This window comes from Natrix helvetica (genome assembly GCF_964273705.1).
Source record: "Natrix helvetica genome assembly, chromosome: 3".
Classification (NCBI taxonomy): Eukaryota; Metazoa; Chordata; class Lepidosauria; order Squamata; family Natricidae; genus Natrix; species Natrix helvetica.
In genome coordinates, this window is record NC_138549.1 from 79129156 (window position 1) to 79146645 (window position 17490).

Genomic DNA, 17490 nt, shown 5'->3' on the forward strand with positions numbered 1-17490 from the left:
ATGTAATTATATTTCAATTATACTTGTTTGATTAACTTTCAACTTAGGACATTGCATTTAATAGGTATTTCTCCAGAAACGTTAAAAATATTGGCCCATTCACACTACTTTTCATAGGTGGTGGTTGCTTAACAGTATGAATAGAGTAGTATATTCCCTACTTTCATGGAAGTTGAGGCTATTATTTAATTTTATTTGAATTAAGCTGGAAAAAAATAAAAAAGTGTGGCTTTTGATGATATACATGATTATCTTCGTAGGTCATAGCTTTCTGAAACAGAGCAATACTTAAGCCAGCTTTCCTTGGTTAGTAGTGGATGGAATTCAATTTCTGCAATAACTTTGAATGTAGACTGATAGAACATTTTCCTCCGTGACCTGCACTTAATAATGCTTGAGGGTTGAGAAGGTTCAGCCTTGAGTTTGAAGCCCTAGTATTGTTTATAATCTGTAAAAGATTTAGATCCAACGTAATGTATTTTGTAATACTCCTATAGTTTTATATTGTCAGGGACTTAACCTTTATTTTTTTTACTTTATATTAAATTTGGTTTTGTATGGCTTCTGTTATGTGAATCACTTTGTGTGCAGTTTTATAAAAAAGCAACAAATATAAATTATATAGAAAATTCTGTATCCATTATAATTCATAGGACAGACTGAGGCCTGAAATGTATTGTTGATAAATAGATTTCGTTTATGATTGTATGTCAAATACAAATGAAAACTAAAACTTTATCAATTATTATGGTTGGTTGCACAGACAGCAGATGTTTAGACAGGATTTTTGTAGACCCATCAAGTCCTTTCCTGGGATAGGTGGATATTGTTTGATGGTGTTAAAAAGGTATTGCCACGGGATGTGAAGTATTCCAAGGTTTTTGCGATTGACTGATGGTGATTTTGTCAATACCAATGGTGTTCAAGTATTTGTCAAGAGGTACTTGTTTGAATTCTGAAGTTCCCTGAGCACCTTAGCTTTTTCATTTTCTCTTACTTTATCTATTTTGTGGTCCTATCAGTTGTTGCTCACAGGCAAATGAAGCTTCTTATAGATATTCTATTGCACTGTTGCTTCTATTTTGTCATGCCGCTGCTTGTAGTCTGTGCAATCTTCTTGCAGCAGCTGACTAGGTGTTTCGTCAGCATCTTTCAGACAACATTTCCTGTCTGTTTCTAGTTCTTAATTCTAGTTTTGTGTGTATTTGTTCTTAAGACTTTGTCTTGTGCAACCAGAATTAGCCGCTCTACCTCTCGCTTAACCATTCCCAGATCTTGTTATTTGCTTTGCTTGCTGGTTTATTAATGTCCTTATTACAATGTGTAATATGTGTACAATTAGATTCACAATCAAAGACTTGTGAAAATTTAATCATTTAAGTCCTAACCAAGGACCTAAGAAGTATGAAGAGAGTGTCTAAGGAATTGGAACTAAGTAGTTCCAAACCGGGTATTATTATTATTTTGTAAAATTAGGGTGTTCCGGTTCAATAAATTCAAAATTTCCAAATATCAAGGGTCTCCCTTGGGTATTGCTCCAAGGACTCCAACCACAATTGGTATTAACAGGGGAGTTCTTAGAAAAGAAATGGGAAAATGCAGGAATGCAGTGCCGAAGGCAGTGTAGGTTCCATTGAAGTCAATAGGATTTTTGATTGCTCTACTTGAAATGCACATCAGGAGCTTCTGCTCAATTTTCAGTACTGGCAAAGTTCCATGATCCTGATATTGAGAGCGACTGTCAGCAGTGGTCTTGTTCCGTGCAATCAGTTATGATAAACTACTCCATTTTCCAGGAATATCCAATCTGTTTGAAATTCAGTGGGGCCCTCATATTCGAGATGAACAGCCATGCGGGCTCTCCATCCTGTTTGCATAACCAGCAGCAGTTTCATTTCTTCTGGGCAAATCTATTAAGGAAAATCCTCCAGAGATTTTTCAAGGGATTATTCCCTTTAAATGCAGATGACAGGAGCTGATAAGGCACAAGAAAGCAAATTTTCTTCTTTAACAGTTTTATTAACACCAGCAACAGAAACAAAAATAGCTAGAAAACATTGCAAATTGAATAAGAGGTGTGATTTAAAGCATATTTAAAAAATAGCATTGCTCTATAAAAATGATTTGGTCTTGTTTTCTTTCCATTTCTGTGAAAATAGATGCCTTATGATCAGAATGCCAGCTTCTAAGGCTATAGGTATTACCAGACTGTTTTACAGCAAGGAAGGTGGAATCTAATTTGCTTTTGACATCTATGTGATTATGCTTAATTTAACTTTATCTTTTTGTCTAACTGTTGGTCAAATCTACAAGCTATAATGGGTTAAATGATAATGTATTTTTCACAGTCTAGGAGAACTTTATTAAAGACCTGCCAATGGCGGTAGGTAGAGGGTTATTACTTACATTCCATTTTTAAGAGATTTGCTTAAAGATAAAGGTAAAGGTTCCCCTCGCACATATGTGCTAGTTGTTCTGGGGTTTAGAAGCTCCAGAAGAAGCCATCCTCAGTGCTGGGATGGCACCAGTGCCTTGGCCCTTCAGGGAGAGCTGGCCCAGGTCGTGATGAGGCTGTGAAGTGCATGAGCGGGGGGTGGAACAGGCACTCGCGCAACCCCCCTCTCCAGCCGGGCAGAGCGCCAGTCACCGACCCAGCGGTATCCCAAAGGCACCAAGCAACACAAGCGCCTGTTCCCCCACCCTGGCTCCCATGGCTTGGCGCCTTCGGGATACCACTAGGTTGGTGAGTGGCACTCTGCCCAGCTGAAGAGGGGGGTTGCTGGGGGGCTGCTCATGAGCATGATTACCTCATGGTAACATTGCAACACAGCCGTTCGCCCCTGAGGCTTTGCCCGGCTCTTCGGGAGCCCGCTTACAAGAGAGCAGCTGCCCAGCAACCACAAAACAATAAGCTTCCCCCCAATAATAAGGCCGAGGCCATATTTTGGGGGTCAGAAGAAAATAAGACCCTGTCTTATTTTTGGGAAAACACGGTATCAAATTGGCATGTTATTGATGGCATGTTCTCCCCAGAGTCTCAGTCACATGATCCAATCAGCATACAACCCAGTTGCTAGATGACTTTAGTCTCCACCTTGCAGACACCTGCACAAACATCCTTGTTTCCCAGGGGAAAGAATTTTATTTAGGCTACAACACCCCAACTAATCACTACACCCCCCTCCCAGGCCCCTTTGCTTTGAAGCCGTGAGAAAACAAACCTCCCTAGAAACTACAAAAAAGAAAATGGCCACAATTCAGCCAACTTTAGGGTGATACAACTAATAAATTGTACAAATAAATAAAAAAACATTACTACAAAAAATAAATTAGAGGTTTGCAGGCTTTCTCACATTTGGTAGTATGTTATTGTTTTTTTCAAATTAATTTTCCAATTTATATAGCCGTCTGTCTCTCAAAACAAATGACTCTGGGCAGAGTGCAACGATTATAAAAAATCTCTGAAAATACAGGAATCTATCATGTCATCAAGAAAACTAGACTTGGTACAGAATTATGGAATGCAAACATATTATTCAGCTCCATTTCTTAGCAAATATTAGAGTTTTCTTCCTGTTCCATGTACATTATATTTTTCACTGCATAGTCCTTGGAATGACCAGGACTAATAAGAGTATTTATAATGTTGCCTAACTTTAGCAGTATCTCTAGTTTTAAGCAAATTGTTAAAAGTTGTAAAGCTGCTAAATGAAAAGTTAAAGCGCCTTAGACACTAATTGTATGATTCATTCAGTCTGATTTCTAAAGTTCAAGCTTCAGCTCTTTAGATTTAAGATAAAAAATGGCTCCAACCATTTTCAGTAATGCTGAAGTGCACATTAATAAACATTTGCTCTTGGATTCCATGTTATCTATATAATAGTAATAAGCTAGAATGCATCAGTGTTGATGATAAAAGATTATCTCTTAAGTATTGCTGTGTCATAGATGCACCTGCAAAAAGTATTACTCCCCCACAATGAGTGAGGTTTGATTGAACCAGATTTTTGAATTGGGATTTTGGTTATCTTGTGGAAGTCTTATTTCTTAGCCATGTCACTTCCTCCTGCTTCTACCCATGGTTCCATTATTTTTTTAATCCATATTCTGCAAATTAATGATAAATAATTCAGTATTTAAACGCCTTTTTAATTAGTCTTTAGCTACATTGCTGGTCTAAATGGGTATATGCTACACTTGACAAAAGTGTTTAAATGAATATAACATCTTGATTGTCAAGTTCAAAAGAGATCTTAAAAAAAAGATTTGCAGAGGTAGATTTCTTGCATGGAAGTTTTATATACATTTTCAAATATGTATAAAAGGAACATGGGAACACAGGAAAAAAGACACATGTATAAGAACAAACACTGAAAACAAGTTTTCCTTACTTAAAACTTGTAATCAAAAGGCCCCTGAAACCATAGTGAATGGATGACATCTCTGACTTTACTGCTACCTAACTTTGTAGGCCCCAAAACAACTCTATCATAGGATCATATTGATTTAGAGCAATTTCTTTGGGCCCCACATATTACCTTCCAAGATCTTTATGGCTTGGAGATGAGTTACTTAGGGGAATATCTGTCCCATGAGGTGACTACCATCCCATGAGATCTAGCAGGAAAGGCATGCTTTGGGTAGTGTATTTTCTGTCAGGACCCAGAAGGATATCCTTTTCTGCTAAGGTGTCCACCATCTGCTAAGGTGTCCACCATCTGGGACATCATCCCCCTTGCATACCTGGGTTGAACTGTTGAACATTCTTTCTCAGAAAGAGGCATTGTTTCTTTTTATTTAAGGTAGCTGAGCAGACAGCTGCATATGACAGAAGAACTTACATATGTTATTCCAATAGAGGAACACCTTGAAACAGCTTGCTGAGACTTGATGAACCAAGCAGCTCAAGCATGCCTGAAAAATGAAAATACCTCTGCTAGATGTAGGGGGGGGGGAGTCCAGTTAATAAATAAGCATCTGGAAAGTAGCCCAGATTTTAGATTTTAGATAAACACACAGAATAATTCAAGTAGTTGGCCCAAAGGTCAAAAGAATTACTTATTTTCTGATCAGTTGGTAAGTCAAACAACATCTAAAAGCACAACTTTTTATATTTAAAAAAAAAACACCCCAGCAACTCAGGTGACACCACTCTAACATACTTATTTTTCAGGTAGTGCGATGGACATCATAGATGCTTTTGACCCTCAGAATTGTTCATAATGTACAACGAAAGCAGTTACTGTGAAAATCCAACAATACCTAGGAAAAACTGCCTTTTTCTTTTCAAGCAATTGTATCAGAAACATGGCCTAGTTTGTGACTAAATGTAGTTGGTTTTTTTTTTTGAGATGTGAGATGTAAAACTAATGTGTTTTCTCATATCAGGATCCAAAAGCATTATTATTTCTCCCCTTTTTGCCCTACAATTAGATAATTTTGAGGTACAGCTTTTATAAAGCCACAAATGTACCCAATCTCAAAAGGGATGAGCAGTTACATTGCTGAAAATGATTACCTGTGCCTCCTCTGTTGTTGAAGGCCAATACAGGAAGATTCCCCTACCTGGATAGCCAGTGTCCCGTGACTCTATTCACATAGAAATAACAGTGCAAGTGCTTCACCAGTGTCTACACTGCAGAGACATTTGTATTAGCCTCCTCTCACCATTATTGCATAAAGATTCAGGGCACGGAGGACAATTCTCTACCTCCTTGCTGCTTTCAGACACTAATTTGGCTATAACATACCGGTACCATGTTGCCAGGTTCTGTGCAGCAATGCTTAATGTCTGTCGGATGATGATCTGTGCCATAAACTAGTCTTAATGAGCTCATCAGTGTTCTATAGTGTGATAGATTTGGTCTGCCACGTACTAACCTTCATGCTAATGTGCATCTAATTCTTCTACCCCCACTTCTTTTTAACTGTTGTTTTTATATATACTTTCTGTTTTGTATCTTTTAGGTTTGTATTACTATTATTATTTTTAGAGTCTCTTGATTTTCTATGCTTTTTAACTGATTGTGCCCTGCCCTGCTTACTCTGGTCTTTGATCATCATAAAGATTTGATTTGACTGCCTTCTCAAGAACACAGTGAACTGTTGACAAAAGATTGATTCCTTTCCATTTAAAACTATATTGGCTGCTGTTTTATGAACTAGGCAACAGCCTAAAGAAAAATGTTTCCTTTAAGCAAGTCAAAGAAGTGCAGAAGGTGCTTGTATGAAAACACATACTAGACCAGGGGGCAGGGAGTGTTTAGATTTGGCCAGTGGGGCCACCTGGAAACAGCAAAGGACCGGCCCGCAGTGACTATACCAGCAAAAACTGAGCTCGGGAGGGCTGTGGATGACCTTCCCGAGCTCTGTTTTCACTGGCAGAGGGTTGCAGGAAACTGTTGCAGCCAAAAAAAGAGCTCACAAGGACCCTCCTGAGCTCCGTTTCACAGACAAAGAGTTGTAGAATGCCGTCGTAGTCGAAAACAAAGCCCAGGAGCCGACTGGCAGAGTCACCACAAGTGTCCTCCGACATGTTGAGCTGGCCATACCCACCCTGGCTCCCTGAGGTCAAATACAGTCCTGATGCAGCCCTCAATGAAATCAAGCTTGTCCTAGACTTTTTAGACATCTTTGACTTCACTGTATCTGAGTCTCTGGTGGAAGAAAAGTTACGGGTAGTCTTCGACTTACAACAGTTCATTTAGTGACCATTTGAAGGTACAACAACACTGGAAAAAGTGACCTATGACCATTTTTCACACGACCATCGCAGCATTCTGCATGGCCACATGATCAAAATTCAGATGCTTGGTAACTGGTTCATATTTAGGATGGCTGCAGTGTCTCGGGCTCATGTGACCCCTTTTTGTGACCTTAAGGCAAGGAAAGTCAGTGGGGAAGCCAGATTCATTTAATAACCATCTTACTGAAATGATTCACTTAACAGCTGTATCAAGAAAGGTCCTAAAATGGGGCAAGGTTCACTTAACAACTGTTTTGCTTAGCAGCAGAAATTTTGGGCTCAATTGTCATAAGCTGAAGACCACCTGTATTTAAACTTTTATTAATTTTTCCCTTGAATATTTATGAGCTGAACCCTCTTTTTCTATTCCAGAAGTTGCTTTCAATTTTCATTTGTATGCTGTTGAGTGAAAGTATGCAATTGAGTGAGAGAAGGGAAAGCATAAGTTTCAAAAAAAAAAAAAAAGGTCCTTCCATTCAGGAAGCAATATCAGTGATAGAAAAGAGGGAGTTTATATGAGATAATACAGTGCTTTAATTTTTTTTTATCACATGCAGATTGCTCATTTTTCTTGCTTTCTCAAAAGGTTTACCAAAAATGCAAGTGATTAGAAACTATACCGGGACTCCCCAGCCAGTTCCACCGGATGGTCCTCCATTATTCATCCAGATTGGAGACATCATTGAACTCATCAAAGGAGATGCACACAGCTTATTTTGGCAGGTACAATTCCATTTTATTACTCAATTTGCTTTCTTTATCTGGTGCTTTCTAGTTGCTTTATTCTTCATGTATGCATGCAGTCTGTGTGAGACATCCCAGGAACACCCGACACCCACGCCCCGAAGCACCCCCACACTCTTTACCTGGGACTCCGTTCACTTAATGACCTGTGATTCTTACTTAACAACTGCAAGTGGGAGTGCCAGGATTTCAGTGGTTGAGCAAAGTAGTCACATGACATCTCACGTAATGATCACTTCATTCAGCGACTGACATTCCAGTTCAGTTGTAATCATAAGTCAAGGACTACCTGTAATGATCTTTACTTGTGCCACTCTTAGGTTTTGCTTTTTATTCTCTACATTTAACCAAAATATTGAATTAGACCAGAGGTGGTATTCAGCAGGTTCTGACCAGTTCTGGAGAATCAGTAGTGGAAATTTTGAGTAGTTCGGAGAACCGGTAAATACAACCTCTGATTGGCCCCGCCCCCATTTATTCTCTGCCTCCCGAGTCCCAGATGATCAGGAGGGAATGGAGATTTTACAGTAACCTTCTTTTGCCATGCCCACCAACCCACGCCATCAAGCCATGCCACGTCCACCAAGCCATGCCCACAGAACCGGTAGTAAAAAATTTTGAATCCCACCACTGAATTAGATGTAAATCTACTGCTTTCAAGTTTGTATAGTATGCTCCTCTTGATTAATGAAAATGATACTAAATTGACTTAATTAACAATTCTAAATAAGTTTATTTCGGTGTTAAATTTCACTAAATGCAATAGATTTTGACAAAGTAATAAATTTGTATTGGAGAGTAGAAAAACAACAAGGAAGAGCAGAAGCAAAGAGTTGGATCCAGATTTACATACAGTGCTGTAAATACTTTCCATTACTCATGCAATTCTTATTTATTTTCTGATTGTAGAAGTTACTATTATAAACAATATTTGTGGTTTTCTGAAGTTCCCCATCTGCATTAAAAAGGCAGTATATAGACTATTATGCAATATTAAAGAGAACCTGCAAAATTAGAATTGCATCAAAATTTATGCCAAACAGCTTGGCATCTCGGGAATTTATCTAAGTTCAAAAGAAAAAAAGAAAAGAATTTTGTATAAGTTCAAAAGAAAAAACAACAACATGCATCTGTGATAAAAGTCAGACACTACTTCAAAGGCCCATTATTTTAATTGTTCTGAAAGTTATCTCAAAATTCAGTTTAAAGCACAGACGTCTACATTTCCCCCCCCTTTTTTTTTTAATATAATCAACTTTCAAAATAATGTTTCTGCTTATTTAAAATATACAGTATTGGTCTAATCAATAACCACCAAGTAAAACCAAGACATGATATAATGGAGGATAGATCTGAGCTGGTCTTAATTGACACAAGCATGCTATTTTTACATATAGCGGCACACATAGTTCATATGAGTGCTGGGTAATTAACAGCAATCTTGTGGGAAACATTCATGGAGGAACTGGATCCTTGTGGATTGCCTGTGAGAGTTGGGACATGGTGTTATGACGGTTCCGCATCTTTCTAAGGGCATGAGTCCACTCTGTTATTTTGGGGAAGAAGAATAGGGCAGTGAGCCTGTATGAAATCCTGAACGTCTTCTTTTTTCTGTCAGTTGAGCAAATTGTTGTGAAATGAGGTATCTCTTTTGCTGATAGTACTCAATTATATGGAGCATGTGATAAAAGTCCTGCCCTGATGTCTGGAAGCTGTCAGAGCTTAGATGGGAAAGAAGAATCTCAAAATAAACCCCCCCCCCCCTGCAAGATGGAGTGGCGCTTAACTCAGACACTTACTAATTTTGGGATTATTCCAACTTTGTGTCTGGGTGGGGTTGTGTTCACACTGAAAGAGCAGGCCTGGAGCTGCTTCTGGGTTCATAGCTCTTGCAATGTCATACTCAGAATGACCTTTGTTCGGCTTTGGCTGGGCTGTCAAATTCAGTCATTCATGCTCTTTTCACCTCCTTTATGGATTAGTCACATTAATTGTTCTTAAAGATGACTTTTTGCAAAAGGTAGCTACTAATGTGCTTACTGGACAGACTTGTTATTGCTTTTTGACATCATTAATGCATGATCTAGATTAGATACTGGTCAATTTTTGAGTGCAAAGTCCTAGTTATCATTTATAAAGCAAAACATGGCTTAGGACTTGGGTGTCTTTGACACTACCTATTTTGGATCTTGTCCTGATAATGCAATCTGCAGGCAGTTCTGTGTAGTGGAGGACTTTTCAATGTACTTTTCTGGCGTGTGACTTCTTATTTTTATGTGCTGCATGCTTTCCTTTATTGAGAAGGAAAATTCTGCAGGATTTGGTCTGTTTGTAATATTTTTCTGTCTAATTTCATTTGAGGGAGGGGACGTGAAGTCATCTGAAATTCAGAGTTATCTCTTCTGGTTAATTCAGTAAGCAACACTGTAGATTGTACCCAGTGATGAGATTCAGTTTTTTTTTACTACTGGTTCTGTGGGTGTGGCTTGAAGGGCATGGTGTGGCATGGCTTGGTGGGCATGGCTTGGTGGGCATGGCAGGGGAAGGATACTGTAAAATCTCCATTCCCACCCCATTCCATAGGAAGGTTACTGCAAAATCCCCATTTCCTCCCGATCAGCTGGGACTCAGGAGGCAGAGAATAGAAGGGGGCGGGGCCAGTCAGAGGTGGTATTTACTGGTTCTCTGAACTAGTCAAAATTTCCACTACTGGTTCTCCAGAACTGGTCAGGACTTGCTGAATATTTTGCAGTAACCTTTCCATGGAGTGGGGTGGGAATGGAGATTTTACAGTATCCTTCCCCTGCCATGCCCACCAAGCCATGCCACACCATGCCCATCAAGCCACACCCACAGAACCGGTAGTAAAAAAAAATGAATCCCATCACTGATTCTATCCATGTTAGACTCCCTTAACCAGGAAAGAAACACTTGAGTTTCTTCCAAGCAGTTTTCTTTATTGTTTTTCATCTGTAGACAGAAATCTTGTCAAACTAAAGCACATTGCTCGCTTCATTCAAGATATACTCTGAGAACTTTTAGGGAGGAACTGTCTAGTTCCTCTCCCTCTCAATCAAACTATCTAAACCTTGCTGTCTTTTCATTCTCTGGAATAAAGCCCCTCCTCCTGAAAATTCAGACTACATTCCACCACAGCCCAGAGACAAAATGGAATCCAATGTACTGTTCTTTGCTGAGATATAGTGCAGTCCATCAGAGTACTGAACCAATTGAAGCTTCTGGAATAGCAGAATACAAAGAGCACATTGTAGTAGTCTAGATCTGTCAAACTGATGGCTCGCGGGCCGGATATGTCACTTGCAGGCCACTCCATGTCTGCAAAGGCAAAAAATGTTGCGATATGTCACAATCCAGCCCATGACGCAGTCGAGTTTGACACCCATTTAATAGTCCATCTGGACATTCCTAGTATGATGTGCCATGATTTTGAGCTCATTTTATTTCAGGAAGATATGCAGTTGACATATTACCATAACTTATTAGACAGACTCCTGGATATTGCTTCAATGGAAAACTTGAGAGAGATACTATCTTTTGCTTCAAGGAACAATTTTTCTTAAGCAATATCTAAACTGTGCTTGAGAGACAGGAAAGCATCCTCAAAAAATGTGCTTCCTGTTTCACGATTTCCAGGCAATCAATCCAGTATAAAAAGCCACTGAGAAGATATGAAGAATTACGGTAACAGAATTGTACTCTTTTGCTTCACCTCTAAAGAGTGATTGTCCAGATTATTTCAACCCTGTAGTTTATGTATAAGACAGCTTGGAAGAAAGGAAGCAAAGAATTCTTGTAATGAAAACTATCACTGGGTTAATTTCTTTGTGCAATTGCAGACGGATGGAAATTGGCCTATACAGCAATTGTCCATTTCTAGAGAATCTAAAGCAGACATCCTATAATCTCCTCTTTTAAATAGGGGACATGTTTTGTTTTCCCGAGGGAGGATTGTTACTTTTTAAACTAAGTTACCTTTAATTATCTCCCAGCTGAAAGTTGTGACCCAGATTGAGTAAAAATCAAGAGGACTAATGATGAAATTTATCACTCCAAGTAATCTATCAGCATCCTCTGGCATCACATTCTGAAATTGATCCAGTCACTAATGATACAAGAGAAGCCAATGCAATCATTGTTACAAATGGGCTGTTAATCTTTAAAAGCCCAAGACATCCAGGAACACAACAGGGTTGCAGTATCTTTCCTTGTTCAAGGATCTTCTAAGCTTGTTGATATTGCTTGTAGGATTTCCATATCTGCCATGCTTTTTTCACTGGGTCTGGTGGTATTCAGCAGGTTCTGATCAGTTCTGGATAACCAGTAGCAGAAATTTTGAGTAGTTTGGAGAACTGGTAAATACCACCTCTGACTGTCCCCGCCCCCATCTATTCTCTGCTTCCTGAGTCCCAGATGATCGGGAGGGAATGGGGATTTTGTAGTAACCTTCCCCTGGAATGGGGAGGGAATGGAGATTTTACAGTATCCTTCCCATGCCACGCCCACCAAGCCATGCCCACAGAACCAGTAGTAAAAATTTTTGAATCCCACCACTGGGCGACCTTGTATAGTGTTAGAACATTAAGGAGCAAAAGTCTCATTTGAGAGCTACAGGTGGACATCTATCCAGGTGGCATGGATTGGACATAAACTGATTTATTCATCCCTAACAGGGATTATTCAAAAATAGACCCAAAGTAGATGTCAAACCAATGTAAATTTTATAATTTTATCCCTACAGTAAGAAAACCTCAACCTTCAGAGTTTCTATATTAGCTATTAGTCATTCTACTCATTCTAAGCAGGTATTGAACATGAATGAATTATTCATTTGGCAAATCATAATGTGCAAGTTTAAATTGCTCTGAATATAGATGGCATTTGTATATATTTATTTTTTCTGTTGTCTCTCTGTAGGGTAGAAATTTAATGACCCAGGAGCTTGGTTTCTTTCCAAGTGATGCAGTAAAACCTTGCCCATGTGTAAGTAGCACTATATAATTATGTTTGTCAGAATGATTGCTTTTACAAAAAGATCTACAGCTAATTTGCCTGCTTCTTACTAAGTTTTTTTAAAAATTAATTTTTCATGATGCAATAACATATACTGTGTGTGGTGGTGTTGGGGGAGATTGAAAGCAGTCTTAATTTTATTTAAAAAGACAATTTTGTGTTGTTGGTTACTAGTTTTCAAAGTAAAAGCTTGAAGGAAATCAGCTTAAAAATTGGTTTAACTGGTGAGGATTTAACTAACAAAACTGTTCAATTTTCAAACACACACACACACACACACACACACAGAGTTTGGTATAGTGGCATCAGGTTAGAAACCAGGAAATTGGGAGCTCTAGTCCTGCCATAGGCACAAAGCTAACTGGGTGACTTTGGGCCAGTCACTTTCTCTCAGGCCTAGGAAGAAGGCAGTGGAAAAGTACTTATGAAAACCTTAACAAGAAAAAATGCAGTGACTTGTGCAGACAATATTCAAGGATTGGACATACTTGAATGGAAGAATACACACATGCATGGAGAGAGAGAGACAGAGAGACAGAGAGGCAGAGTCCTCATTTACCAACCACTCATTCAGTGATTGTAGGTTGTGAAGGTGTTGAATGCTTGGTACTTACAACTGGTCTTTAAAGTTCCAGTTGTAACAACACTCCCGTAATTGTGATCTTGGTGCTTGACAACCAATTACTCTCTCACTGGCGACAGTAGAGCTGGGAGGAATGCAACTCTAGCTGTTTTCTAGTCTTGTACCATCCTATCTGGTCACATCCAGTGGTGATCATTACATTTCTCCATCCTTCTCCTGCAATTTTCACAGGGGTATCAAACATATGACTCAACCCCTGCCAGTGTCTCTGTCACTAAGCATTATGGTGCATCTCAGATAGATTTTTTTTTTCAGACTGGAATCAAATCTCCTAATGTCCAGCTAGGTCTTCCTTTCTTCCATTTAGTCTCTTATCCCTTGATTGTCTCCATGCTTTCCAACTCACTGAAATCTCTCTGTCATCCTTATTTAGACATTATTTTCATAGCTACCCCTACCAATTTTTTCTTCCTAACATTCTCCTTTTTTCACTCACCACAAACGATTCACTATTCCCCATTGCACAATCCTGCTGCAACATAGAGCAACTAAAATTAATGCTGTCTAAATTAAATAACTCCATATTTAATTCAGGTGTAATTATACATCGAGGTACAGAGACATTATATATAAACTAGTGAAATTATTTTTGCAAGGGAAAAATTTAGTTGTAAAACTTGCAAGAATCCAAGTATGAATAAATATCAGTTCCTGGTATATTAGAAGCATGGGGTTACTAAAAAGATAAATTGATGTTTTACCACCGTTCTCTTACAAGTGAAGTCCATTTTGACAAATGATAACATTTGGAAGATTCTGAAACATCCATCAAATCTTCAAGGCACCATGACTTTCACTATTATTATTAAGTAAGAACGCTTATATCTAATCCATAGAGAAGTGCTCAGAAAGAGCACAAAATACATACATCAGAAGGCACAAACAATAAATATTAAATGAAAAATGGACGAGAGCCTAGAATATCTACAGCATGGTGCGTTCTGAGATAATACTGATAGGCATTTTTCTGTCAGTGGTTTGAAATATGTGGCAATAAGACATTTTCATGAAAATGGCTCATATTTACTAGCTTTTATTCTGTTTTTTATTGTTGTTAATAAGCATATGGAGTCTGTTATTGTTCATTTTCACACAAGGCTTTTGTTGGTAGACGAATCCTGAGTTAAAAATGATTTCATGTGCTGTAGTTCAGCAGCTTGTGCTGTGGCCTGATCAAAATATTTTTTTATTTATTACTTTATTCATTTTTTTCACATTTTTGAACCGCCTTGTTCTCTCTCTATATATGTTACACTATATCTTCCCTAATCCTTAACAAGGGAAGGGCAGGAATAAAATCAATTGGGATTATGAGTTGTAGCCATAACAATTGGTGCCTGATGGGGCCTGTGTGGTGGAGAGCAAGATGGAAAAGAATTGTGGAAGATGGAAGTGAAGATTCTTTCTTTTCAGTTCCAACACCTGTCATTCTACAACAGCTGATTCTGTTCCGTTCCCAAAAAGCCTTAGAGGTTGGCCTTGTATCCTGTTCAAATGCTTAGCCCCATCGAAGCACTTCTCAGGAGCCATTCACAAAGGCTTCTTGAACATATGTAACTCCCACACCATGTCTGGAGGCAGTAGCTTCTCAGATATAGGGATCACCGTTCTTGGTGGGCAACTAACTGCCAAGTTGCAGAAAGAATAATGCAGAAAATATTAGCTCTTTGCTGTCATCTGATGATTATGCAGCCCTGTTGGAAGCCCTATTTGTGTATATTTTCTTTTTTTCAATTCTATTATGGGAACTGACCCTACAGATCTCCTGCTATTTTCAATGAGCTAGTTACAGGTTCCAAAACTTTTCAGTGGGGTTGCCTGTAGTTTCTTTTAATGCACTCACTTTCCTGCTTGGAATTTATTTCTTTTCAGCATTGGCTGAAACCCAGAGATACTAAGATTACCGTTATGAAATTGAGCACATCTGCAGCATGCTGTAGCTGTCCCATGTGAGGCAGAGTTGATTTTATCCGCACTGATTATATACTTCTATGTAGGTTTTGCAGTTGTTGAATGACTTGCTTACCGGTTAAGGATGTGCAAAGAGTTTTGAATTTGAAACACCCCATTTTGAGTGCAAAACTTGTCTTTCAAGTGTGAATCGGATTATTCTAAGTACTTAGAGAAGTGTCTCAAGTTCAAAATGGCTGTCTTGAGCTGTGAAATTCTTGTTTCAAGGTTCAGGGCTCAGAACAGCTGCTTTCACAATTGGAACATTTTCCCTCCCCTGCTTGGAAGGTGGAAATTCAGTTAAAATTCAGTTTAAAACATTTTGAACAACTTTAGGTATGAGCAAGTTGTAATAGGAAAGGGAAAAAGGCTAAAAATATGCTCTGGAAATAGAGCTAGCTGATAGAGACATTAAATCTTCTCTCCTAGCAGGAAAAAGAATTGCCTGAGACTGAAAATATGAATATTTGTATTATATAGATAGCAATAAATAACTGCAATAATAAGATGTTTCCTGTTAAATTTACCCAGTTAAAACTAGCAGTGCAGAGCTAGGGAAGTGGGACATTTTAGGGCTCAAGGGTGCTACCTGAAATCAATATGATGAGGTTGGCACATATAAATTTGGGTATAGCTATGATGTAAGTTTACCATTACCCACAGGATTTTTTTTTCCAGTCAAATAATGGTTATGTCCAGAAGGCATTACAGGTAGTCCTTGACTTATGACCACAATTGAGCCCAAAATTTATGTTGCTAAAGTGAGACATTGTTAAGTTAGTTTTGCCCCATTTTACGACCTTTCGTACCACAGTTGTTATTGAGTCACTGGAGTTGTTAAGTTAGTAACATGATTCTTATGTGAATCTGGCTTCCCCATTAGCTTTGGTTGTCAGAAGGTCGCAAAAGGTGATCACATGATCCCAGGACACTGTAACCACCATACATATAAATCAGTTGCCAAACATCCGATTTTGATCAGTGATTCTGAAGATGCTGCAACAGTCATGTGAAAAATGGTCATAAGTCACTGTTTTCCGCGCTGTTGTAACTTGGAACAGTCACTAAATGAATGGTTGTAAGTTCACAACTACCTGTATCTGATAGAGTTCTGTTTTCCATGCACCAGTGAATTAGGAAAGATAGAAGTTTTATCAGTCAGGCATTTCATTTTGGCTACTGAGCAGCAAAACAATTTTTGAGGAAAAAATAGTCACATTTGACTATTCATATGGCATAGAAATCGACTACAATAAAACAACGTGTGCAATTCTATAACAATACAAGTAAAATTGTAAGTTTCCATTTAAGAATTTTAAAAACATAGTAAGACATTACACAATTTAATATAAGGTAGTTAAATTATTGTCTGGAATAATAGAGTAGTAAAATTACCATCCTAATGTATAGAACTAAAATCCCTGGAAAAATTGCAATTAATATTTTATTATGTCTAGAAAAATGCAATGATGTTACATAAAAAGATAAATCTTTGAAAATAAAGAGGATAATTAAAGTACTAATAAAATATTGATTCGTTCAATGAAATAATAATACACAATGTAATTGTTTAATAACTAGCTTGATAGAGTTCAAGTGTGCTTAATTTGAAGTGGGTTGTACTTTTTTAGTTCATCTCTTTGAAATGTAAAATCTAGTTGATGAACTTTTTATGCACATAGAGTACATATTTAGACTGAGAATAAGGCATTACGTACATGACTGCTTTTGAAAACAGCAACCGTATTTTTCTTGCCCTTTTGTTCTCTGGATATGTGGAAAATATATTTTTGATTATTCCTGCTTTGCTTGATTCTGTCTGTAACACTGTAGAATGAAAACTCAGTATATCTGAACAGAAAACAGTAGACAGGTGATCCAATATTTGGTGGGTCAACTTAACTTTGTTATAAAATCTTGTTCTTTTGCTTGGATGCTTAATTTACTTTGGTACAAATTCTAGTATATGGGCATTTGATGGCGAATTTAATTACCAAATTTAAGTAAGAAAACTCATGTAATAAATCTTTATATTAACTGATATAACTAGGATAGCATCATGTCACATAAGCATAATATTTAAAAACTTGATTGTATAAACTAAAATATTGAACAACGGTGCCATAAATAATGCAAAGTTGATATGTATTTGAATATAAGTAGCTTGGATTGATAGTTGAGCTGTCTGAACTCTGAGCTTGGCAATTTGGTTGCAAACGTTTCATCACCATTCAAGGAGACATCATCAGTGCACTTTGAATTGTGATCATCCGTCAGATCTGTCAGATAAAAATATATTTTTATGTGATGAAAATTAGTGGAGATGTTGTTTGTTCTGCTACTTGTGAGTCATGATCTGAGTTCGGACTCTTTGATT

The 17490-nt window shown here is 38.0% G+C and overlaps 1 protein-coding gene across 1 annotated transcript in view; it reads left to right on the forward strand.

Moving 5' to 3' along the window:
• VAV3 (vav guanine nucleotide exchange factor 3) overlaps positions 1–17490 on the forward strand; it is a 207487-nt gene that overhangs the window by 160802 nt on the left and 29195 nt on the right. The window contains exons 20-21 of the mRNA XM_081946409.1: positions 7332–7468; positions 12425–12490. Of these exons, the coding sequence (XP_081802535.1) occupies positions 7332–7468; positions 12425–12490 (203 nt within the window). The remainder of the gene's footprint in view (positions 1–7331; positions 7469–12424; positions 12491–17490) is intronic.